The following is a 26,743-nucleotide window of genomic DNA, read 5'->3' as shown; positions in this document are numbered from 1 at the left end:
GGGGATTCTGTCCAAGTTAAAGAAGTCAGAAGTCACTGTCTGGGTGGTATTGTCTATCCCTCTTGGTTCACAATTGAAGGGAAAATGCCATCTTGTGACCATGAAGACTTCTTAAAACCAATATAATTAGTACTGGGAAAAGCTAGAATAACTTGTTACACTCTTGGATAGTTAACCATAGAACATGCAAGTTTAAGAAAAAAAACCCAAAACTTCCCTTGTTAAAATTCACCTCTATAACCAACACCCATACCTTTGTGTATACATCTAAAAATGACTTTCCACGGTCTTTCCTCTCCACCCTTAACTCCCCCAAATTGAGCCACCCTTAGTTATACCTGACTTTTAAAAAAACCAACAAAAAACTTTCCCTTAACTCTCAAAACAAATGACTGCTTTGAGATTCAATGTGAAATAGCATTGATGAAATATTTATTATATGTCAACCTCCGAGGTATCTTCTGTACATGCACCTTAACAGTGGCATAATAAAAGTGGGGAAGGGGAAAAACATTTATGAATTTGAATTCAATCAAACCCCTCAAATACCAAGCTGTACATTTATATTTGTGGGTAAAACAATGTTTTAGAGTGACCGTATCTTCCAAATAACCCAATGGGCAAACATGTCACACACGCGCGCACACACACAGGACCCCGATTCCCTCTCACCCTTAAAAAAAAAAACTCCTCTGTTTACATACATGATAGTTTAGGCAGCAATATGAACTCATTTTGTAGGAAAAACTTTTAAATTAGACTATAGGATGAAAAATACCATTGCTTCAACTTACAAAGCAATTAGGCAGAGATTCCCTCTTTATGTGCTTAAAATAAAGAGCACTTTGCAGCAAAGTTCAGAAGTAACTACTGAATTGTTCAGGAGCACTAAATAAATGCAATATGCTCCAACAGTAAGGTGCTTCTACTCTCTTACCACTTCCATCTGGAATATATCTTGCTGGTCAATCCTCTAACACTAAGCATAGCTCTTCTTGTATGCTAAGCTATAAATGTGAAATAAAATCTGTTTAAAATGCACGTTTAACTTTATATTATCATTTAAATTCAGTGCAAGAATTAGGTAAAACTTGTTAAGGTTTCTGCTCTCATTATCAAATAGTTAATGCATCTGCCACGGTTTTTAAATGTTTTACAGCTGTTCAAAACGATTTCTTACAAATAACCTGGTAATAATGTATATGAAATCTGAACTCCCTGATAAGGCCTTTAAAGGACCCCTTACTATAGTACTTTACAGGTTGGTATCTGATACGATGTGCATACTAAAATAAATTATAAAGGTTAAAAAAAAACAACCAAAACCCCAAAACTTTGTATTTAGTGGAAGAAAAAACTTTCCTTATGCTAAGACTAAACTGACTTAGGCATTGACTTAAATTTATACACAAACTCAATGAATGCAATTAAAAAATGGAATCTTAAGGAATGTGTAAAATTAAATTGTGTTAATTGTACACTGGTCCCATTCCAAACAGAGGATGCTGCCTGTTCATTTTTGTTCCACTGATAGGTTTAATTCTTAGTGCCTGCTATGGCCTAAGTACGCCTCAGAATTTAACACATTTTATGGCAAAGTGGCCATGCCATATGTTACCAAAAATTGCTACACAGTTCAGCTTTTAGAAACGAGGATTTTTGCCCCCTCATTTTACACAGTAAATCAAAGTGCAGAAAATTCCCTACGGTTTCATGTAATGAGGAAAACCCCACTTTCCCACTGTGGAAAATACGATATACCTGGTCAACATTTACGGCTGAATCTAAATTTGTTTAAAAATACACATTAAGAGATCTTTCAGTTCCTCAATGTACAACTAGGGAATGATTGTTTTTATGCTGCTCACAAACTCAAAACCTATAAAACATGTATCAAGTAAGCAAGACAATTGCTCATCTTTTAAAAATCCTCTTTAGCCGGGAATTTCACCACACTGCCCCACCATAGTACCACCCAGATTTGAGATTAGGAATACCTTTTCTATATGTACCACATTGGTTATATACACAGCATTTTGACTGTAAGTGGGAGAACTGTTTAAAAATGGCATTCAAGTGAGCAGTAATCTTAACCTTAAAATATCCTCAAGTTATCTCTTTCCCTATTTAAAATTTATTAGTCGAGACTAGATTGGTAAATGAACTTCTAAAGTGATTCAGCACAAACAAGGAGTTGTTTGTGTATTCTTATGACAGAAATGACACATTGAGATGTAACTCTCAAATATTTTAAGCCATATAAATAGTATGGGCAAGTGTGGAACTTGAAATATGTGATCATCTGTAACTACCATCCTAATTAAATATATTAGAATTTAATAAGAGCAAAGACACTTTTTTTTTTTTTAAGGGCGGTGGGGGGGGAGGAAGGGGGAATAACCATGCTTACAGAATTGTTGGGTTCCAAACTGCATTAAAATTAACATGAGGAGGGCACCTGGGTGGCTCAGTTGGTTAAGCGACTGCCTTCGCGGCTCAGGTCATGATCCTGGAGTCCCGGGATTGAGTCCCACATTGGGCTCCCTGCTCAGCGGGGAGCCTGCTTCTTCTGATCCCATGCTCTTTCTCTCTCAAATAAAATCTTAAACATAAGGAAAAAAATTAACTTGAGGATTCAACCAGTAATCTCATCCTGGACAAGTGGACTGTACTTATTTGAAATTTTAACACTGAGAACTCCAAAGGTGGATGATCTGCAGTAACTTGTAATTCTGTGCAAGTAGGAATCTGAATCTTAAGGATGGAAAATAGGTGTGGTGGAGAAAGTTTATTTAGCAGAGAATAAGTACAGCTGGTTGTAAACAAGGGTTTGCTTTAACCTACTCATCAAGTGAGATAATCTTCATGAAGTGCCACAGTGGGATGTACTCAGAGTTGTGGATGCACCCCCAAAAGGATTCACAGGGGTCTGTACCCCCTCCAGAGTACTACAGACTTACTAGAACATGGTTCTGGAAGACAAATCACAGTACCCATTTCTAAGTGAGCCTGTTTTTTAATGGAATCCCAGCTGTAACACTAAATAGGGAGCAAATTCCTGACATATAAAAGTTCTAGTGCTTTTGCTGTTAATTTAATGTTAAGTTCTCCTGTATTTTTCTAAATATCAATGAATGAAAAACCAAACTTATTCATAAGCATCCAAAGGCTTAAAACTGATACATGATTTTTTTTAAGGTTTGCAAATTTGCTTAAACTTTTTTGCCAAATTATATTAATCAAACCAATCATTATTTTGGTTGAAAAGCACACTTCAATGCTTTACTGAAGCAAACGGGGAAAATTCCACACCCACCTCCCCCACTGTGCGATAAAGATTAAGTCTCTATACTAGATATATATTTTAACCTTCCAAGGTAAGATATAGAAATAATACAAGAAAACTAACGTATTGTGTAAAAACTGTGCAAAAGCTCCTACTCTCATCAATAAACAGAAAATTTTCTCCATAATCATTTTAAAGGAAATACATCTTAAAGTGACCAAAGGTGTAAGCATGTTTTCTCTCTTCTGAAAAACCAATTCATATGCATTGGAGGACTTTTACTCTGGGACTGCTTTCTGGGTCTAGGCCAGAGAAATGCCTCGGAAGAAATAAAGTTCTTTTTGGTACATCAGTCCTTACTTAACTCCCTTCATATAAAGGCCAACATCTCTCTGATGCAGAATTACACTCTACAGAATAATACAGACCGAGTCTGCCATATATACCTTCATTCAAGCCCACAACACTCCTGCTGAGAATTCATAATGGCTCCATTCATATAAATGTGCCCTTCGGGGTGCCATTATGGCAAACTCAGCACCTGGAACTACATACGTATGTTTTAAAAGGTCTCCTAACAGTAATAAAGGCGCTCTCCCCAAATTCCACTCAAAACATGTGAAGATAGTGAAATGCTATCCAAGGAGGCTTTTCTGCCTGTCTACTTTCTGCATACTTGTAGAGCACACTTCACTGTGGAGCATAAAAAGAAAAACTTAAATGGTGCATGTTAAACAGACTTAAGATCTGCATCCCTATTATTGAATCCTCATTTTTGATTCTCAATAGGAAAGTCATGTTGAATTACACTAATCAAGCAATCGTTCAAACAAAAGGACTAAAAATAATCTGAAATATTATCAAGTTACAAAGTATTGCTTTTCATAAACAAAGCTGCACATGAAATTCAAACTATTATAAATTCACAATTATGAAGAGCTATTTAAAAGCATGGAAATTTTTACTTCAAAACCTTACAAAGTGTGAGAGTATGTGGTCTTTTAAAAATATGCCATGTTAAATGTATCATGTTGTGGTAAACACATTAAGTGTATCTCCATGGTTATATATCTTTTCAGATGTTGAACATCTTTATGAAAATTCCTTTGGAGATGAGTAATGTGGAAATTTTCAGTGCATTTCCATCTGATTCTTTCCAATTCCTGTCCTATAGCTATCATGATAAACTTCTTTTTCAGAGTGTCCCGACTATTTATACGAGCTGATACAGAAGAAGCTCTGTGTTTTCAAGCAGAGGACTATTCAGTGCACTTAAAGATGGATTTCAAAGCAGTCCCGATACAGCTCACAGTAGGTCTCTGTCAACCCAGTGTTCTTCAAACTCAGAGCAACCCCCTAGCTTGACTGGCCACTACGAAGATGTACGTGGGTGGACAGGAAGGGAAGGTGCTTAAAAAACCAGGCATCTCTGGAAGGCCTTTTCTTCATTGCATCAGGAACACTGCACATCTAAAACTCATGTTAACCACCAATATTGGAATGACTGGAAAAGCGTTAACTTGCCAATTGTGCTTCCATTTTTTCATAGCACTGAGCCAACACACTTTGCATCTAATGGAATCCAGTTGGGAAATCACACATTTAAAATTTTGTTTTCCAAAAAAAATCTTTGATCTTCAACTGTAGGTGTTTTTTTCTTTCTGTTGAGTCACCTGTTTACAAACAAAAATATACAGTGTATTAAAAAATATTTACTTACTAAAGACTGTGGTCTTTTAAAAATATGCCATGTTAAATGTATCATGTTGTTGTAAACACATATATGTTCCCACACAACTTTTGCAGTATCTGGCACTGATATTTCTTATAAATGGCCATTTGTAAAGACAGTATATAAGAGACATGTTTTAAAAAAATGCGTTGGGTGCCTGGGTGGCTCAGTTGGTTAAGCGACTGCCTTAGGCTCAGGTCATGATCCTGGAGTCCTGGGATCGAGTCCCGCATCGGGCTCCCGGCTCAGCAGGGAGTCTGCCTCTCCCTCTGACCCTCCCCCCTCTCATGTACTCTCTCTCTCTCTCTCCCTCTCTCTCTCATTCTCACTCTCAAAATAAATAAATAAATCTTAAAAAATTTTAAAAAAATAAAAAAAATGCGTTTGTGTTCTTAAAGCAATAAAAATGGAAACAAAATAATTAGAATACAACTTTGAACACTTAGAAGGTTGTATGTTAGATTCACTTTTATTCAATTTTGTCAGAACTACACAATAAAAAGGACCAAATACAACCTAAAATGCCAGCCTCATAAACTGCCAGTCTATTAAGAATTAAATGATATTTTAAAAATTCACGAGAAAGTGAGTTTTTTGTTATACTGACATGTAGAGGACAGGATTAGTACCGGTCTTCACAGAGATGTTTTAGCTAAGTTCCGGAATAGTTGTATTCGACATCTATTGCTTACACACTGCACAGGAGCACTTATATGAAAAACCCACTTGGCAGATAAAAAGGAACATGTACATAAATCAAGTCCTAACTTATTTTTATAGTTCTGCATTACCTAATACCGTAGCTACGTGTGGCTTTGGAGAACCTGCCATGTGGCCAATGTGATTGAGAAAGTGAATTTTTAATTTGATTTAAATTAAAATCTGAAGCAGTATAAAATCTTTCTCCATTAAATGCAATTTTATTGTTTTGCTAGGACATTTCAACTTTAACCACTGAATACTTAGCATCCAAATTGAGATGTGCTACTAAGTATAAAATACAAACTGGACTGACTCAGTAAAAAAAAAAAATAAACTACATTGTGAATTTTTTATATTGATAGGATGGTTAATATACTATTTTGGATACATCATATAAAATAAAGTTAAATCAATTTTGTATGTTCCTTTCTACCTTTTCAGTGTGACTGTGAGAACTGTTTTAATTACGTCTGTGGATCATACTGTATTTCTTTCAGACAGTGTCATCATAGTTACTTCTTAAAGGAGGAACCCACAGAAAAGAAATTAGAAACTAAATATAAAGTCTATATAATTATATGTATTTACTTATGTTTAGAAATTTCCTTCCAGGACACTATTACCTATGGCTGTTTCTGAAAAGAGTTTTATTATTATTTTGAAAGATTTTATTTGTTTATTTGAGACAGAGAGAGAACCCAAGTGGTGGGGGGGGCAGCAGAGGGAGAGGGAGAAGCAGACTCCCCACTGAGCAGGGAGCCAGATGTGGGGCTCGATCCCAGGACCCAAGATCATGACCTAAGCTGAAGGCAGAGGCTTCACTGGCTGAGCCACCTGGGTGCCCCACTGAGAAGAGTTTTAAAGGAAGACAAGGCAGAACAGGAGATACTCACTTTTTATTTCATGAAGTTTTGAGAAATTATTTTTTTCTGAAGAGCTAATTAATGATTTAAAACCCTCAAGAAACAGATTTGTAATAGGAAATAAAATTATAGACCTGTTAGCCATCTGTAGAGAAGCATCTAAAAGTTCAGTCTTAAAAACAATTTCCCAAGACCACATACAAGGCAGTAAGAATAGCTCCTTTATCAATGCCTGCTCAAATTGGTGGGGATTACAAGTAGTCTATGGTTTGCTTCTGGTACAGGATACATTGTTCTTTTATAAGTAACTTTGCAGATATCTGAGCTCATGTGTTTTCTGGGAGTATTTCACTTTTCTCTCAACATTAAAACATATGCCAGCCATAAGTAATAATCAGCCAAAAAAATTTTTTTAGGCAATTTTCAAAATGGTATTCACTGTGGACATATTCTTAACATAGCTCTAAGGGTAAATTAGCAGCCAAAAGCTAAAAATAACCACCCAAGCACTTGAACATACGAACTGCTGCTGCCATGTCTACATGTTGGGCAGGATCTGGTGGGATGGGTGAAAACAAACGGAGATGATGGGCTGGTCTGAGCAAGTGCTGGTGGGCCATGTACCTAACTGGGCTACTGCAGGCAGCTGTAACCAAAAGACGAAAACACTCATTTATTGAAGGCCCAACTGTGGGGTTAACTAATCAGTGCCTAAGATGGTAGTTTTAGGCATAGGCTTAGCAGCTCACTGAGAAGCTCCAAGCAAGAGACAAGGGGATAGGTAACAAGCACTGTGAAGTGGCAGACAAGTGTGGAAGATTCCCAGTCAGATATGCTGAATCCCTAGACATAGTCGCATACTGAGTAGACACAATAATATATTCGTATCTTCTACAAAGCATAGTGTACAAAGGTATAAGCACAAATGGTTTGAAATTAATTTGGGATCCAAAAACACTGGGGTCCTACAAAGTGGTAATTAGGGCCTCTATAAATAGAGGAAAAAGGGATACCAACAGCCCAGTGCCCAAGGCAGGACAGTGGTGCTACTGAACGCTAGCTGGAGCGCACTAAAAAAGGTAATATATAACCACTTATCGGGGGGAACGCGATTTTTCACCCCCCGCTTTTTGTTAAAGCTACTGATTAGTGCAGATGCTGATGCAGAGAGGTAGGGATGAGAGCACTGTAGAAGAACATCTACATTTTCCTGATGGATCCATGCCCAAAAGGAGCAGGTAAAACTGCTTTTAGTAGTATTTTATTTGATATATCCCAAACAGTATCTTTCAACATGTTAGTAATATAAAAAAATTAATGACACAGTTTACCTTTTTTTGTATTATGTCTTCAAAATCTAGATGTATGCCTGCATATACATCAGATCTACTCAGTCAGAATCCATGGAAGTGAAAGCCAAGAATCTGCATTTTTAATAAGCTCTCCAGGTAATTCTATGATCAGGCATGTTTAAGAATCACTTTGCTAACAAGTAAGTTTATTATTTTTACCTACTTCCTTCCCAGGGCTATCAGTCTCCCTCCCGCCCCCCCAACTTTTGGTGAATGTTGTAAAGCCCATAGAAACAGTCCATCAAGAGAGTATAAGATACTTACTAGAATATATGTGCATATTTGCATTACAGTTTGCACAAGTTGTAACATTTCAGTTAGGACTACTATCAATTCTATATATACTATTTATAGCATATGCTATCTTTAATGACTGTATTTAGCATAATTTGTGCCATAGAACTACATAATTAGCTTATTACTAAAATGTGGTAAAGTAAAAACCTCTATTACTTTAGGAGAACCCCAAATGTGTTACCAGTACTCACAGGTGTACTCAGAAAGATATGCATACACTTACTACGTATTTATATTAGCTGCAATTTTATCTGTATCATGCAGTGACTATGATAAGCCTTAAAATGATAAACCTTCATTTTATAAGCTTAGAAAGCTGAATAATCAGACAATGCAATCATTTTTCTAAACTGATCTCAGAAAATTCCTTTGTAGGCAGCTAAGAAGACACCAAAATTCAATACACATTAAGTTTGTACCTGAAATACTTTAGTCAGAAAAAGCCTTTTCTGTATTTATTTTTAAAGATGTTACATGTCAGAGAGAGAGCACAAAAGCAGGGGGAGCAGCAGCGGGAGAGGGAGAAGCAGGCTCCCTGCCGAGCAGGGAGCCCAAGCGGGACTTGATCCCAGGACCCCGGGATCATGACCAGAGCCGAAGGCAGACGCGTAACCCAGCCACCCAGACGTCCCGCCTTTTCTGTTTTTAAAAACAAGAAATACGACTGTCACTTTACTGAGATAAGACTACCTCTTTATTTGGGCTACAGCTATACTGTAGAAATTTTTCATGAGCAGGATATAAACACAGCATTTACAGTATTTTTGAAAAGTGCTTTACTGTTAAGTTTCTAGAAACTACACAAAACCTGAAGTTCATAAATCTGTGGTCCATGCTATAACTGAGCTGTATAATAAATAATAAATCTCATCAATAAAATCTAACAGACCTCCTCATCCAATAGAAAAGCTGTATTACTGATGCTACGAAAGAAAATAGGACCATTTACTTGTTAGTTTTCCCAGTCTGTGCAAGGCAAAGCTTCCTCTTCATCCTCTGACTCAGGGGACGCTTCTTTGATTCTTCTAAGAGCTTCATGGATGCTTCGTGTTAGAGGGTCTGTGTCAGGCAGAAGTGTGAAGGATTCTCTCAGAACTTCCTTCTGTACCTTCTTCAATTTTACCCCTTTCCTGATTTGTGCCAAGATATTATTACTATCATCTTCATCAGGAAAAGGAGGTAGAGTTCGCTGTTCAACCTTTTTCAGATGAAAACTACCACGCTTCAAGGAAGCTAGCACCTCATCCATGGGTGAGCTCACTTTACAAATGAAAGAGAACAATGACAGTTAGGATCATGATTAAGAGTCCAACTGGCAACCTCTAGACTTTAGGACTGTGTTAGCCAAGGACATGGAAAACAATATGGACCATGAAGTTTGGACTGAAGGTTTCCCAGGAACACATGGGATCCCAATTATGCTTGGACAAAGAAACAAACAAAGCCACAACACCCAGACTCCAAGTCCAAGTTATTATTTCTATCATTTCCCATGTGAGAGAAGCAAGCAGATTGGGAGCTAGAAGGTGCTCTTTGGGAATATAATGGGTGAGACTCCCAAAGGATTTCCATAATGCACCAGCTCAATCTAAATTCAGACAGCAATTGAGTTACAAATGTAATTTTAAAGAACTAAGTTTTGATTCACTATGGTGATTTTTTATTTTTCTTTTAAAGAGGTTTTTTTTTTTTATCATTAAGTAAACTCTATGCCCAATGGGGGCTCAAACTCCTGCCCCTGAGGATCAAGAGTTGCATGCTCTAATGACTGAGCCAGCCAGGTGCCCTGACTACAGTGACTGTTCTGTTTTTTTCCATTTAGTTGTTCTACATATAAAATTCTACTCCAGTTATGGTAAGAAATATTTTACAGTATGGTCTCTCAGATTAAAATTTAACATGCACATTGTTTTATATAATATTCTACCAATGAAATCTACGGACCAGGATTATTCTGTTCTTTCCAAGAACAGCTTTATTAAGGCTTATCTGACATGCAGTAAATTGTATATGTTACTCCCCATTCTTCATTTTTTATTTTAAGATTTTATTTATTTACCTGACAGAGAGAGAGAGAGAGAGAAAGGGAACACAAGCAGGGGGAGTGGCAGGCAGAGGGAGAGGGAGAAGCAGACTCCCCGCTGAGCAGGGAGCCCGATGCGGGGCTCGATCCCAGGACCCCGGGACCATGACCTGAGCCGAAGGCAGATGCTTAACGACTGAGCCACCCAGGCGTCCCCTTCCTTGCTTTTTCGTACAGAGAATACCAAGGCCCTCAATAAATATGTGACCAAATGTTACATGGTCCTGCCAACGTCATCCTAGTGTGACAGTCCTGCCCAGCTGGCTTACTTTCTCTGATGTGAATACCTTCCTTGTATTTCCTAGGTTAAATCAGATTTTATTTTAAACACAGAAGGAACCACTTCCTATGTATTACCAGAGAGACCAAGTATCACTTCAAAATATATAGTTTTTAAAACATCTCTAAGAGCTCAAGAAGGTACACATTCCTGTGTCTATACACATTTGCCGATGTGGGTTGGTAGGATTTCCGCCAAGCTGGGACCATGAAAACCTATCTGCTGTCGAATAATGTCCGAAAATGAAATGTTTTAAGCTCTGTAGGGTGCTATGAAATAGAAAGTCCTGTGCTTACGTCTCACTCTATTCAGCAGAGGAACGTGAATGTGTCTGTCGAACTTACCTCTCCTCCTCTGCAAAGCTTCAGCAGTCTTTCTGAGCCGCTTCCGGGCACTGACCAGCTGGCTGCTGTCAAATAGCTGTGCGGGTGGTGTGCTAGCAGGCTCCGCGGTCCTCATCTCGCTCCCCTCTCTACCAAGCTGACCTTTCTCCAGGGTCTCCAAGGAGTGGTCCTTGGCAAGAGGCAGAGGGGGCGGCGGTGGGGGAGGGGGAGGAGGGGGTGGGGGCGGAGGGGGTGTTGGAGGAAGAGGTGGGGGGAGTGGCGCTATGGTAACAGAACCCGGTTCGAGGTCAGTATTATTCAAAAGTGGAAGAGAAACCGCGGGCGGCAGTTCAGAGGTAACACCACTGAGAGGTAATGAAGGGGCTTCAAGTTGTGCTAATGAACTATCTTCAAGCTGTGCGAGGCTCTGGGCTTCTGTTTTCTGCAATGATGTGAGCTTCCCTCTTCCTTCCTCCACCATTTCATTTTTCTCTTCTACGTGGGGCGCTCCTGGCAGAGAGTCACACTGGTCCTCACAGGGCACGGGACTGGCTGTGCTTCTTCTTCTTGAATGAGCCAGGCGCAATCTGGTTGATTTAAGTATGACTTGGCCAGGGTACCTCTAAAAAATCAGAAGGTATCGTAACTGGTCAAATTACGTTAAAACAATTTATCAACAAATGGCTATTTTCTCCTTCAGATGCAAGATGTTATTTTGGACCTTTTTTGATTTTTCAGGGAAAGTTCTTTAATAAAGTTAAAACAGAAAACTACAATACCAAAGCATAATACCACAGCATAATACCTTTCGACAATTATCACTGAACTCTATTTGCTTATCAAATCCTTTATCAAGGCCCTGGTCCTCTCTTATCCACTTAAGAAGCCAACTGTTCAGAATTACCATAGGATTTAAAGATTTTTAATGGCTGAAATTACTAATTTTAATGACAAAATAGCGAGACAAAATACGAAACATAAATGATATTGGTACACAGAAAGCTATGAAACTATTAGCTTCACATGTATTTTCACATGCTTACAGATAAAAAATTAAAAATTAATGTTCTTTTTAAAAATGTTTCTTGGGGGGGTGCCTAGGTGGCTCAGTTGGTTAAGTGGCTGCCTTTTGGCTCAGGTTATGATCCCAGGTGTCCTGGGATCAAGCCCCACGTTGGGCTCCCCCCTCAGCAGGGGATCTGCTTCTCCATCACTCTGTCAAATAAATAAAATCTTCTTTAAAAATTAAAAAAAAATAAACAATATATACATTTTTATGAGGGAAAGAGAGGGAATAAAATTTTTAGTACTAGTATACACAACTCTTTTTCTATCTTTTACTACAGTAAAACCTAGCATTAATGGATCTGGTGAACAATATTTACTTAACACAAGGTTTATCCTTGTCAGCACAGACCATGAAGTAAGACTCCTGAGCACTTCTGCAACTAGAACCATTCAGCTTAAACACAGTTCCAAGGAAATGTCTGGCTGCTGTGATACTGGCATCCAGGTTCATGGGTTGTTAGCCTCGCAAGAGAACTGCCAAAATATTTCTCATGTAGCTTGATCCACTCGCTAATTCTGGCAGGATCACTTCCATAGATTGTTCCCACAGGTTATTATTGTATGTGCTATTAATAACAAGTTGATGCCTGAAATGGACTCTATAGTCAGTTGTGAACTAATTAACTTTATAAAACTAAAATACATACATACATACATAAAAATTTTTAAAAATCCAGGTTTGCCAGAGGCCCTGACCATTCCTCTTATCCTACTGAAGTGGTAGACCAATGGCACGAGGGTATTAATGTGGTACACAAATGGAAGAAAGGTATGGGGTGCCTGGGTGGTGCAGTCAGTTAAGTGACCGACTCTTGGTTTCAGCTCAGGTCATGATCTCATGATCTCAGGGTCGTGAAATCAAGCCCCGTGTCAGGCTCCACACTCAATGCACAGAGTCTGCTTGAGACTCTCTTCCTCAGGGCGCCTGGGTGGCTCAGTCGTTAAGTGTCTGCCTTCGGCTCAGGTCAAGATTCCAGCGTCCTGGGATCGAGCCCCGCATCGGGCTCCCTGCTCCACGGGGAGTATGCTTCTCCCTCTCTCACTCCCCTGCTTGTGTTCCCTCTCTCACTGTGTCTCTCTCTGTCAAATAAATAAAATTAAAAAAAAAAAATTTTTATTTAAAAAAAAAAAAGACTCTCCTCCTCCTCCTGCCCCTGCCCCCACTCTCTCTCTCTCTCTAATGATATCTTTAAAACAAACACATACACACACAGAAGAAAGGTAGCCCTGTAATCAAACATTAATTTAAAAAATTATTTTAGTATTTTATTTATTTATTTGAGAGAAGAGAGAGGAGCGAATCTAGAGTATACTCTGCCAAGCGCAGAGCCGGACACGGGGCTTGATCTCTCAATCCTGAGATCATGACCTGAGAGAAAATCAAGAGTCAGACGCTTAACCAACTTAGCTACCCAGGTACCTCTAAAATAATTTTTTTTTTTTGGCTTTATTTAAATTCAAGGTCGTTAACAAATAGTATATTATTTTTAGGGTAGAACTGTGATTCATCAGTTGCATAGAACACACATTGCTCATTACCTTATTGTCCATCAACCCATCAGCCCATCCCCCCAATAATTTTATTTTCTAAATTATAAAGGAAAACCTAAGTTTTTCTCATAATCTTCCAATAGGACTATATATGTAGCTGTTTAAAAAAGCAATGAAAAATAAATTGATCATACATTTATTACCTGTTTAAAAGTTCGAAGTCTATCCAGTGTTCTTTGTCTCTCCTGGCTAACCCAAGCACTTTTTCTTTCTTCTTCGTCATGCAATTTTTCTCTCTTCTGGTAAAAAATTAATAGTAATTCCATTATGATGTGTCCCATTCATTTTTATTATTAACTAGGGGGTAGGAGTGGGGGGGAGGAGTTCTCCCAATATGTAAAATGGGTAACTCCAAAGAATGATTCATTAAACAAAGTGTTTCATAGCATGAAACTACTAGTTTTTAATAGAAATCATAGTTTTAAAATTCACAATGATATGCTGACAAAAAAAATACTGTTTCTTTTTTTGCATTTACCCACAATTAAAGATGTTTACTCTGAAAAGTAAAATCATATCTTCTCTAGATTAAAAAATGTTCCATCTTTGAGGTTCTGGCTTAAAGAGTTTAAATATAAAATACCTGTAGCTGCTCTATTCTGCAAAATCAAACAGTTCACCTTAAAAATAAAATCAGCAGCCACCTGGCCAATAGTTTAGATACTGCACCATCATTCAAACAATATAATCAGCAGTTAGGAAAAAAAAGTATTTCTCTCAGTATTCATGAATCATCTGGATTAGTATCACACCTTGAAACTGAGTTATCTGCACAGAAATTTAAAAATTTCCCTATGTTAATGCTAACTGGTAGTAACTGTGGAAAACAGTTTATATGTCTGGAGTATGGAGGCTCCTCAAAAAATTAAAAATAGAATTACCTTATGATCCAGTAATTCCACTACTAGGTATTTACCTAAAGAATATGCAAACACTAATTGGAAAAGATATATGCACTCCTATGTCTACTGCAGCACTATTTACCATAGCCAAATTATGGCAGCAGCCCAAGTGTCCACCTATAGATAAATGAATAAAGAAGCTTTGGCATATATAAAACAATATTGCTCAGCCATAAAAATAATGAAAACTTGCCATCTGCAACAACATGGATGGACCTAGGAGTATAATGCTAAGTGAAATAAGAGAAAGACAAATACCATATGATTTCACTCACATGTGGAATTTAAGAAACAAATGAGTAAAGGAAAAAGACAAACCAAGAAACAGATTCTTAACTATAGAGAATAGATCACTGCCAGAGGAGAGGTGGGTGGGAGGAAAGGGTGAAAGATGTGATGGGGATTAAGAGTACACGTTTCATGATATGCACTGAGTAATGTAAAGAATTGTTAAACGATTATATTATACACATGAAACAAACACAACACTGTATGTTAACCATACTGGAATTAAAAAATAAAATTCCTTATGCTGCTGAATCACCTAAAAGGTATCGAATTAAATCTGATTTCACAGAACAAGAATTAAATGAAAAGGCTATGATTTTATTTCCTGCTTTGTTTTAAAAACTAGGAGATACCTCCTACAAGATCAATTAATTTCGTGTGAAGAGGACCGTGGTCTCCAGTGTGTCATTAACTTGTCTCTCTTCCATTTGTCCTTTTCAAATTCAATTTTCCATTATTATCTTACTCTATTACCTCTCTTGTTTCCCACCAGCTTTTCCCTGGACAATTTCTAGTGAGAGTTACTACTTCATTTGTCTTGGATGATTATACTGAAATCTAAAGGATGATTTGAATCTTTAGGCTGAAAGTGAGCATCCAGTTTCAGGAAACACTGATGCACAATGATCACGTGGTAAAGTTACTAGACTTCCACAACAAACAAAGACTCTTTATGAGTATCCACGCAGAAAACTCAAGTCTCATGGAGGATGGGTGGAGGGAGGGGAAACCTCAGGCCTCTCACTGCAACATTCAAAGCTACAAGAAAGTGTTTAACAATGTCTCCAAATTTGGTGGAGAGAAAATATGACAGTATGACCTAGACAAATTGTCTCTTAGGAAATGCCAGAACATAGAATATATGGTAACCATAAAACTTTCCTGAAATGGTACCTCAATGAAATCTAGCTCTAAGATGAATCAAAATAAACTCAGGAAGAGGAGTTGTGATAATCTATTTTGGTGGTTTTTTTCTTCATAGTTTTTTTTCTGTATTGCTTTATTCTTTTATAACAATCATTAATGTCTTTTTATAAACACAGTAAGGTTTTTAAAAATGAGTAAGAATGGTTGAGAAGCATTTTTGCAAGCCACTAATTAAAATTGCTTTTAATAGAAGAAATTTTAAAGTAGCAGTAAAGAAAAAGTTTAGAATATGCTTTTTTAAATCTGGTAAGTGATCAAAATTTATACACATCAGGATACTCAATTATTCAGGAAAAAAACCACCTTGCTTATAGATAGTAAAATAAAATTAGAAAATATTAAGAGCAAGGAAACTTTTTTAAGATCGTGTAATAAAAAAGGATGGCACGTTAAAATACCATCTAAGAGAGTAATATGTTAGGGGAAAAGCAGCTGAAGATAAAGAAATTCCATTCTTCCATCAAACACATCAATTACCTGTCAGCCAGGCCCTATCGTAAGCCCTAGGAAAGCAGAAGGGATGTGTACGTGGTGCTGAGGAAGAACAGGCATTAAATAGACCTGGAGGTTTAGCTGTCAAGCACCAAGTAAGAAACGGACCCTGCTGGAGGTGCAGGTGGTGAAAAAGAGGAAAAAGAAGAGAGCACAGGCAGTAATCTCTTGGACAACAGCCTTAGCAACATTTTTCTAGATAGGTCTCCTCAGGCAAAGGAAACAAAAGCAAAAATCAAGTACTGGGACTACACCAATATAAAAAATTTTGGCACAGTGAAGGAAACCATCAGCAGAATGAAAAGACAACCTGCTGAATGAAAGAAGATATTTGCAAATATGTCCAGAAAGGCATTAAATCTGAAATATATAAAGAACTTATACAACAATACCAGAGAAAAAAATAATAATCTACTTTAAAATGGGCAGAGGATTTTTCAAAAGATATTCAAATGGCCAACAGACACATGAAAAAATGCTCAACATCACTAATAATTGGGGAAATGAAAATCAAAACCACAGTGACATATCACCTTACACCTGTCAGAATGGCTAGAATGAAAAAGACAAGAAATAACAAGTGTTGGCAAGGACGTGGACAAAAGGAAGCCTCGTGCACTGTTGGTAGGAGGGTAAACTGGGGCAGCCACTGTGGACAACAGTATGGAGGCTCCTCAAAAAAACTAAAAATAGAAATATCCCATGATATAGTAATTCCACTTTTGGGTATTTACCCAAAGAATACGAAAACTTTAATTCAAAAGGCTATATGCACCCCTATGTTTGTTGCAGCATTATTCACAATAGCCAAAATATGTAAGCAACCAAAGTGTCCATCAAAAGATGAGTGGATGGAGATGGGTATGTACAATGGAATATTACTCAGCCATAAAAAGAATGAGATCTTGCCATCTGTAACAACATGGATGGACCTAGGGGGTATTATGCTAAGTGAAGTAAATCAGACAAATGTTTTATGATCTCACTTACATGTGGCATTTAAAAAACAAAATAAACAACAACAAAAAAGCAGAAACAGACCCATCAGTACAAAGAACAAACTTGTGGTTTCCAGAGGGAAGAGAGATGGGCAGGTGGGAAAAGGTGCTTGGAGGGCAATGGAAGGTACTAGCTTCCAGCTATGCAATGAGTAACTCACAGGGATAAAAGATGCAGCGCAGGGAATGCAGTCAGTGGTACTGTCACAGTGCTGTGCGGTGACAGGCGGGAGCTGCACTGGCAGTGAAGACAGCATGATGTAGAGAACTGTCACATCAGTATCTGTACACCCGAAACTGAAACTAACATACCGTTGTGTGTCAACTACATTTCAATTTTAAAATATCTTCTGTTAGAAAAGAAAGTATTATGAACAACAAACTAGATAAGAGACTACATCTTAACTGTTCAACACTACAAGAGATTGTACTTATGTGATACCATAGAGATGTTAGCAATGGCAATCATACTGCAAATGGAATGCATCAAATCAATATGCTACATCTTAAATTTGCACAATGTTGTATGGAAATACATGAATTAAAAAAACTGTCAAAAAATGGTTTTTAAAAAAACCACTGTAACCAAAATAATCTTAAAACTTCTGATCAGTTTTCATAAACTACACCTTAAAATTATTGTTTGTACTTTTTTTTTTTGACAGAGAGAGACACAGTGAGACAGGGAACACAAGCAGGGGGAGTGGGAGAGGGAGAAGGAGGCTTCCCGCTGAGCAGGGATCCTGATGTGGGACTCGATCCCAGGACCCTGGGATCATCACCTGAGCCGAAGGCAGACGCTTAACCGACTGAGCCACCCAAGCGCCCCTGTTTGTACTTTCTTGAAGTGAAACCCATCAGTTATGAATGTGGTTAATAAAACAAGAATTCACTTTTTAATGGGAAAACTGACTTGTGTCCCCACCACCATTTCCTTCTCTTACTCAATTTGTCTCTGAGCTTAAAAAAAAAAAGTAGCTTTACATTTTCTTTATTGTTTCAGAGGCTTACTATCAAATATTAAAATAAACTTCCTTAATCTTATTTAATTTGCAAGGATTTCCAGAATAAATTTTTGAGACAATAATGTTAGTATCTAGGAATGCGCATTTTAAACCACCCAAGAGATTTTAATAAAGGTGGTTTAAAACTAGCTTTGAAAAACAATGATTTGGGGCGCCTGGGTGGCTTAGTCAGTTAAGCACCTGCCTTCGGCTCAGGTCATGTTCCCAGGGTCCTGGGATCGAGCCCCGCATCGGGCTCGCTGCTCAGCAGGGATCTCCCTCTCCCTCTGCCTGCTGCTCCCCACTGCTTGTACTCTCTCTCTCTCTGCCAAATAAATAAATAAAATCTTTAAAAAGGAGAAAAGAAAAACAATGATTTATTTTAATGTAAGCCAACTTGCCTTTTCCTACAGTTATGCATGTTAAGGAAAAGGAGATGGTTAGTGGGCTCATCTCCCATACTTAGCATTCCACCCAAAGCTGGTATTCGGCAGAATTAAAAGGCAGATGACATTTATCTTTGAGATCTCAAGTATCAGTTTCCTCATTTTTACTCTTCTTTGCCCTAAGAAACTCTTGGAGAAAGGATTTGATAGTCATTCTAAAAAACTAATTAGGGGCGCCTCATAGCTCCTTCAGTTGTGTCTGCCTTTGGCTCAGGTCATGATCCCAGGAGCATTGGGCTCCCTGCTCTGTGGGGAACCTGCTTCTCCCACTCCCTCTACCTGCTACTCCCCGTTTGTGCTGTCAAATAAATAAAAATCTAAAAAAAAAAAAAAATTTAGTTACTACATCTACCAAAGTAGTGGCAAAATCATAGAGTAATGTTTAAGCATGGGATCTCAAGAGCACTCTGACGGCACAGATACGGAGGCTGATAGGAGGCGTTCTTATTTGCCTGTTTGGTCCATTATCTACCGTTTACAAGGCAGTTTCTGATCTATGAAAAGCACAATGAAAAATAAAAGTGCAAGAATTAATTTTGCTATTTCTAGTTTCTTGGAGAATGATGAATTTTACAGTTTATGGGTAGTTTGGCTACTTTTATGTGTTTAAAATCAAGAGTAACGGGCAACTTTAACTAATATGTGCCAAAATGAGCTTAAGGGATTAATACAGAAAAATTTAAGCCATTTGGCCTTTAGGGTGACAAACACTATATAAGCACATACAGTGATATGGTCATGTCAGCATTTCTACTATTCAATGAAATTTAAAATTATTGGTTGAGTAATCTAAGACACGGTGTCTGAAAAGACTACTATCAGGGTAATACACTACAGACATAATGAGGTGGAGCGATGCTGGGAGTAGAAGATTTCTAATGCAATTTTTTAAAAAAGTGAACTAATGATCTCAGTAAATCACAGAGAGTAAGTTCCTCACCTTGATAAGGAATATCTACAGAAAACCCTATAGCTAAGCATGGTAGTTAATGGTCAGAAACAAGACGTCTTCTTGTTAAGATCAGGAGAAGACAAAGCTGTCCCCTCTCACCATTCCTTCTTGGTGAGCATCATACTGAAAGCCCTAGCTACTGGAAAAAGTGGAGTTAAGTAAAAGGTGTACAGATTGGGATAGAAGAAATACACCTCTCTTCATTTGCAGATGACAAGACCGTTCATGTAGAAAACCTAAAAGAACCAACAGAAAAAGAAAGCTCCTGGACTAATGAGTGGATTATAGCTCGGCTACAGGATACAAGGTTGACATAGAAAAGCCAAATGCTTTCTAATGTACCAGCAACGAACATCTCAAAGTTTAATATTAAAAACTATTTACAGGGGCGCCTGGGTGGCTCAGTCGGTTAAGCGTCTGCCTTCGGCTCGGGCCATGATCCCGGGGTCCTGGGATCGAGCCCCGCCTCGGGCTCCCTGCTTGGCGGGAGGCCTGCTTCTCCCTCTCCCACTCCCCTGCTTGTGTTCCCTCTCTCACTGTGTCTCTCTCTGTCAAATAAATAAATAAAATCTTTAAAAAAAAACAAAACAAAACTACATTACCATCAAAAAAAGAGAAAGATTTAGGTACAAATCTAATAAAATATGAATAAGATCTATATGAGGCCAACTATAAAACTTATAAAAGAAATCAAAAAAGATCTTAATAAATAGCTAATTCCTTGTTTATAGACAGGAAGACACAATATTAAGGTGTCCATTATTCTGAAACTTAACCTATACATATGATGTAATCCTAGTCAAAATGTCAGTTGCTTATTTTGTGGTTACTGACTAGCTTTGGAGCAGCAGAAGACCTAGATCAATATAACAACACAGAGTACAAAGTAGACCCAAATATATTTAATCAACTGATCTTTAACAGAAGAGCAAAGGCAATCCAATGGAGAAATGACAGTTTTTGTGTTTTTTTTTAAAGAAATGGTGTTGGAACAACTACACACTCACATTTAAAAAGAAGTTTAGCTACAGACCCTACACCCTTCACATACATTAACTCAAAACAGATCACAGACTTAAATGTAAAATAAACTATAAAGCTCTCAAAATATAACACAGTTTTGAGAAAATACAGATGACCCCGGGTTTGGAGAGGACTTTTTAGATACAGCACCAAAAGTACAACTCATGGAAGAAAGAAGTGATAAGCTGGACTTCATTAACATTAAAATTAAAATAAAAAATATCCTGTTCTGCAAGAGATGCTGTCAAGAGAATGAAAAGACAAGCCACAAATTTGGAGAATATCTGCTTTTTAAAAAACCCTGTCTGATAAAGGACTTTATCCAGAATAAAGAATTCTTAAAACTCAATAAAAAGAAAACAACCCAATTAAAAAACCAGAAAAAGATCTGTATATAACCTCAGCAAAGAAGATATACAGATGACAAGAAAGCACTGTGAAAAGATGCTCATTATCATACACCACTAGGGAACTGCAAACTAAACATTCATCAGATACCACCACATTCCTAATTAGAATGGCTAAAATACAAAACACTGACAATACCAAATGCTGGTAAGGATATGGAGCGATAGGAACTCTCATTGTTGGTAGCAATGCAAAGTGCTATAGCCACTGTAGTAGACAGTTTCGCAGTTTGCTACAAAATTAAATCAACTCTTACCTTTATAATCCAGCAATCGTGCTCCTTGGTATTTACTCAAGAGATGAAAACTTACGTGCACACAAAAACCTGTATGAATGCTTATAGCAACTTTATTTATAAGTGCCAAAACATAGGAGCAACCAACATGTCTCAATAGGTGAATCGATAAACTGTGGTGTACCCAGACAATGGAATATTATCTGGCACTAAAAAGAAATAAACTATCAAGCCATGAAAATGCATGGAGAAAAAAAAAAAAGATAGAAAATGAATGGAGGAATATTAAATGCATATTACTGAGTTATGTCCATCAGAAAAGGCTACATACTGTATGATTCCAATTAAACATTCTAGAAAAGGCAAGACTGTAGAGACAGTAAAAAGATCAATGGTTGCCAGGGGTGTGAAGAGAGAGGGGGATGAATACATAGAACACAGAACATTCTCAGGGTGGTGAAAATGTTCTGTATGATATTATAATGGTGGATTCATATCCTATCACTATACATTTGTCAAAACCAATAGAACACACATCACCAAGAATGAACTCTAAACTCCATTATGGACTTCGGGTGATACCGATGTATCAATGTTGATTCACTGACTGTAACAAAGGTACAACACTCTGGTTGGAAGGAGAAGCTGTGCATGTGTGGAAGTATATAGGAACTTGTATATAGGAAGTATATAGGAACAAATTGTCTAGTCAATTTGTCTAAAACTGTTCTAAATAATAATGTATGCATATATATGCATACATATTGAACTACATACATTCCTACATACATATATATGGAATTAATGCTAACATCTAGTTATTCACATTTTCTTATTCTCTATTCACTTTGAGACATGTAAAAATCAAAGTTTTCTTCTAAGTCTCCACAAGTCCAAACTTACTAGTTGTACTGTGTGATGGGTTCTATATTCATCTTCACTCCGAAGGCGCTGTTGGAACTTTTCATTGTGTTTTGCAATACAAATTTCCTATAAATACATAAAATGTGTTTTAATGTAAGTGAAACCTGAAAGACTCGGACACCACACCAGAGTTTATTTAATTGGGTTTTAGTTTTAATCTTAACATGTACCTACATAGGGCACCTGGGTGGCTCAGTTGTTAAGCATTTGCCTTCAGCTCAGGTCATGATCCCAGGACCCTGGGATCAAGCCCTGCATCGGGCTCCCTGCTCAGTGGGAAGCCTGCTTCTCCCTCTCCCTCTCCCACTCCCCCTGCTTGTGTTCCCTCTTTCACTCTCTCTCTCTGTTAAATAAATAAAAATCTTTAAAAAAACTTAAAACAAAAAACATGTACCTACAATAGCAAAACACTACTCAAGTAGGCCACGTTTGGTTTCTCATCTCGAGTACTGAAGCAGCAGAAACCAAATCATTAGGATCTAAGAAAAATATTAACTTCTCTAGAACAACTCTTTTCTAAATTTTTTTTTTTTTTTTTTGGACGGGGAGGGATACAGCAAGATAGAGTGGACAAGGGTATCCTTAGATAATCTCAAAGCTCTCTTTAAGCTCTGAAGTCTGTGGCCAAAAGATTCTAAGTCTTATTGTATTCTTTAAACTAGTTTGAGTAAAAAAGGATATACAACCCTTGGCTGAAAGTCTGTATTCTAAACTCTGATGGGTTAAAGAACATGATTTGGCTTGGAGTGGCTTAAATGGTATTATGAAATCTGTACCTTATGGTCAGAGATTGAGTGAAAAGGAACCTTAAAGATAACAAAAAGTCAGAATGACAAAAAAAAATATATATATATATATGAATGCTTATTCTAATCACATGAAAATAAAAACATAGTAATAAACTAGGAAATACATGCCTCTTTACAAAATAACGCACTATCATCTGGCAACATTTAATGGCACCACGCTACGTCTTTTTCCCTCGGTCTTCCTAGAGAAGTCCTCCAGATAAAAAGATGACCATTAGTTTCCAACACTCTCAAAACTATACCAAAAGATCAATCTTCTAACCAGAGAAAGTGATATAATGAATGACCTTTTAAGCCCATGAACTACACTGTAAAGCAACTGTGTTGTCTTTTTCACCAACACTGGGTTGACTCTATTGCCTAACAAGTACAGATCCTGAAATTAAACTGTTCAGGGCAGTCTCCAGGGGGATAACAAAGGTAGTATTATATATAAGAAACATGATATGGTGGTACAATGACTCAGGCTTCTAAATCACACAGACCTAAGACAGAATCCTATCATTGCACAGTAACTAGCTGCTTTTCTCTGGGTGATTTATTTAACTATCAGGAGCCTTAGTTCCCTTGATTACAAAATGAGAATATAGGTCCCAAGTCCCTTATTTTCAGATTTTAGAAAGGTGGTATGTTGCATACACACTACCCAGTAACTCCAGCAGGATCTGAAAGAGCGCCCTAAAAGTAATACTAACATTTTTGCAGTGAAATATATGAATAGTCAAATTAAGTGGGACTATGAGATGGACAACTTCTCTCAGCTCAGGTCTGGTCTTGTCACCAAACCAAGTATGAGAATGCTTTTGGTTTTTGGAGCTTTCTCGGCTTTAGGCAAAAGATTATTATCTCATTTGACTAGTGGTATCATTAAAGAAGATAAAAAATGCATAAAGAATCATGTTGTTTTTATTATTTTTCTTAAAAAGTCCAATCACAAAGCGCAGATTTCAAGCCCTCATGGCATAGCCAGAGACCATCTTTGTTTTTTCAAGAGGAGAAGCAGGACATGATTTTCTTAGAACTACCCTTGGGTATGCAATTCTACTGTGGATATTGGATAAACCAAGCACCCTGGGACTGTGGGCATGATGACATGGAGACAAGGATTATAAGACGACGTTACATGGAGATGTGTGTTTTTATCTTTTGTATCATACAGTTGATCTTCTCGTTGTCTTTCTTTTTACGACTTAGTGTTTCTAGTTTTCTCTCTTTCCAGCCATCTTTTGTCACTACTTCCTCCCCCTGCAGACCTGCCACCCCAGATGGTAGGCTTGGAGGGACAGGGGTAAGGATGGGAGAGGACACGACCATCGAGGGCCCCTGACTCTGTGTGATGTGATGGGTTGCAGCAGATCTGAGGCTGCTGGTATAAACAGGCAGATTCTCTGGGGGTGCCTTTCCCTACCTCAGAATTAGATTAATATATATATAATTCCTTCAAGACTGAGGTCAGAAGCAAGACTTCATTTAGAACAGCACTGGCCTCCTTAAATAATGAGGAGCCAGGAACTGCATTACATGGGATCCTGCAGTCATGCCCTTTAGCAGAGTCACCTTCAGGGTGCCACAGGTAAACAGGACATCATCACTGGCTGTTCTAATGTTAACAGGGCAGCTCTCGGAGAACTATAAAATGTTAATATAATGGCTCAAGTATTGGAAAGAGGTAACTCTCACTTAGTTTTAAAACAAGTATTAGTGACAAACCAGGTTAGAATTAGATATGGGTCAAGGACTAAGTAATGACTAAAAGCAGGATTTAAAATTAAGGCTGTCTATTCAATAAATACCTATTATACCTTTTTATTTCTGAGGTAGGCTTTCTTGGCTGAAACCCGTCCACGTCTTGCTTCTAGCTGGCGTGCTTTCTGCTGAAGTTTCTGTAGCTCTTCTCTCTGTAAGTGCACAGATGCTGCCATTTCTTCCTTCTCCAGCATGGCCTCCATGCTTTCGTAAGTGTCATAGTATACCACTTCATCTCTCTTTTCTAGAACAAAACAGCAACAAGGGGTAGTGGTTAAGAGCATGGGCTATGGAGCCAGACAGAACATGGTTCTAATCCACTTATTGGTTCTGTAACCTCAGGCAACACCACCCCCCTTAGTTTTTCATTAAGACTCCGTTTAATCCTGTATGTCTTTAATTTTTTTTTTTTTTCTTTCAGTAAGCTCTACAGCCAAGCATGGGGCTTGTATTCATGACCTCTTGAGCTTCTTTGTAAAACAGTGATTATTGGGAAATACACCTTCTAGGGTGAGTGTGTGTAGGAAGTGCTTAGCAGTGTCTGGCATGCAGTTAAGTGCTCAACAAATGTTAAGTATCATCCCCGAAACTCAAAAATTTTCTGGCTGAAACAACCTAAGTAAGCATTTTACATAAGTAATACATAGTTGCATTGCTGACTCTACTTAATGACTTGAATTTAAGAGCTCCTCTAAAAGGTTTTATGTTAAGACTTTTTTAGTCTCAAAATTTCAAGAAACACAGCTGACAAATACATATATTTTCTCTATGTTTTCAATTTTTTCTGGATTTATGTGGTTGAATGCACACCATACCCGATATAAGTCTTTTGATGCTTTCCAGTTGGGCTGTCAATAATAACTCTTCACACTTCAGGATTTCAAACTGTACTTCATACAACTGAAGTTGCAGATCATAATAATCAGCTTCTAACTGATCCAATCGGGCTATGGCTTCTGTACCACCCTGCAAACTCTGCATCTATGTGAAAATAAAATAAAAATGTTTCTAGCTGGTGGGGACAGGAAAAAAAAAATCAAGTTAGGATTAGAAATGAATACTAATCATACAGCATAAATCCATGAATCAACTGTGCCAAGAAAAAAACTTAGAGGCAAGAAGTAAAGATGTTTTAAAAGAAAAATAGTAATAATCGAGACATAACACAATTTTGGAAATAACTAGACAAACATGAAAAATTAACTTATTATTACAGATCATGTTTAGAATCTATTATTCTAATTATTATGATACAAATATTAAAAGTGTCCTTTCCTCTCAAAAGTAGATATGCTAAGTTATTCAGTTTTCTTTTCCATATACGAAAGAGATTATATATGGATGAGTAAGATTAAGCTATACTGGGATAGTTACAACCAAGGGATAAAAGTCTGGTTTCCCTACACATCCAGAGATGTTTTGTGCTCCATGGTCACAGCCTGGCTAGGTTCTGGAATCTGGTGAGTGGGGAGCAAAGTGAGTGGGTGTGACGCGAACATGACAAAACTGATTTTCTAGAAATCCCTGCAGTCTACTGATAATGATAACTATTATTATCTTTAAGTAATGCACTCAGGATCCTATATCCACCCTAAGGTGGAACTCAAGATTTCTAAGCATGTCTCATGAAGTGGTAGTCATGCATGAGGTTTGCTTGGTTGCTCAATTGGGTTTTGGTCCTGAAAAGACAGGGAGAAGAGATTTTGCCAGGCATTAGAAGGAAATTACTATCAGCAAAGTATGCTTCAGGCATTAGTCCCCAACCCCATTATTTCCATGAATTCCTACTTGGCTCTATGGAGAAAGGTGGCAGTAAGAAGGAGCTGACAGAATGGCCAGCAGTCTGTGAAGTACAAGCATGTGAGAGAGTAAAGCATTCTCCCAGAACATTTCTTCTAAGAATATAGTGCTACCACTTTGGCAGTTTAAAGATTCATGCTTAGAAACTCCAGGAGCCCACTGGCACAGGTACCAGTGTGCCCTGGGGGAACTAGCAACATTGGTGAGGAGGCCGTGGCCTCAACTGGCACCCCAGTAAGTGACTACCAAAAG

At 37.7% G+C, this 26,743-nt stretch overlaps 1 protein-coding gene across 1 annotated transcript in view; it reads right to left on the bottom strand.

The window, feature by feature from the left end:
- Positions 1 to 410: 410 nt before the first annotated feature.
- Positions 411 to 26,743, bottom strand: part of JMY (junction mediating and regulatory protein, p53 cofactor) — a 95,384-nt gene continuing 69,051 nt past the window's right edge. Inside the window, exons 5-11 of the mRNA XM_028114578.2 lie at positions 25,507 to 25,672; positions 24,748 to 24,935; positions 22,116 to 22,202; positions 13,681 to 13,776; positions 10,940 to 11,540; positions 9,182 to 9,492; positions 411 to 4,959 (exon numbers count right to left, since the gene is read on the bottom strand). Of these exons, the coding sequence (XP_027970379.1) occupies positions 9,185 to 9,492; positions 10,940 to 11,540; positions 13,681 to 13,776; positions 22,116 to 22,202; positions 24,748 to 24,935; positions 25,507 to 25,672 (1,446 nt within the window). The 3' untranslated portion in view covers positions 411 to 4,959; positions 9,182 to 9,184. The remainder of the gene's footprint in view (positions 4,960 to 9,181; positions 9,493 to 10,939; positions 11,541 to 13,680; positions 13,777 to 22,115; positions 22,203 to 24,747; positions 24,936 to 25,506; positions 25,673 to 26,743) is intronic.

Source organism: Eumetopias jubatus, unplaced genomic scaffold (assembly GCF_037043125.1).
Source record: "Eumetopias jubatus isolate StellerSeaLion01/CBP00866 unplaced genomic scaffold, mEumJub1_p1.0 scaffold_5, whole genome shotgun sequence".
Classification (NCBI taxonomy): Eukaryota; Metazoa; Chordata; class Mammalia; order Carnivora; family Otariidae; genus Eumetopias; species Eumetopias jubatus.
The sequence above is the reverse complement of the archived record's forward strand: the minus strand, read 5'-3'. Positions and strand labels throughout refer to the sequence as shown.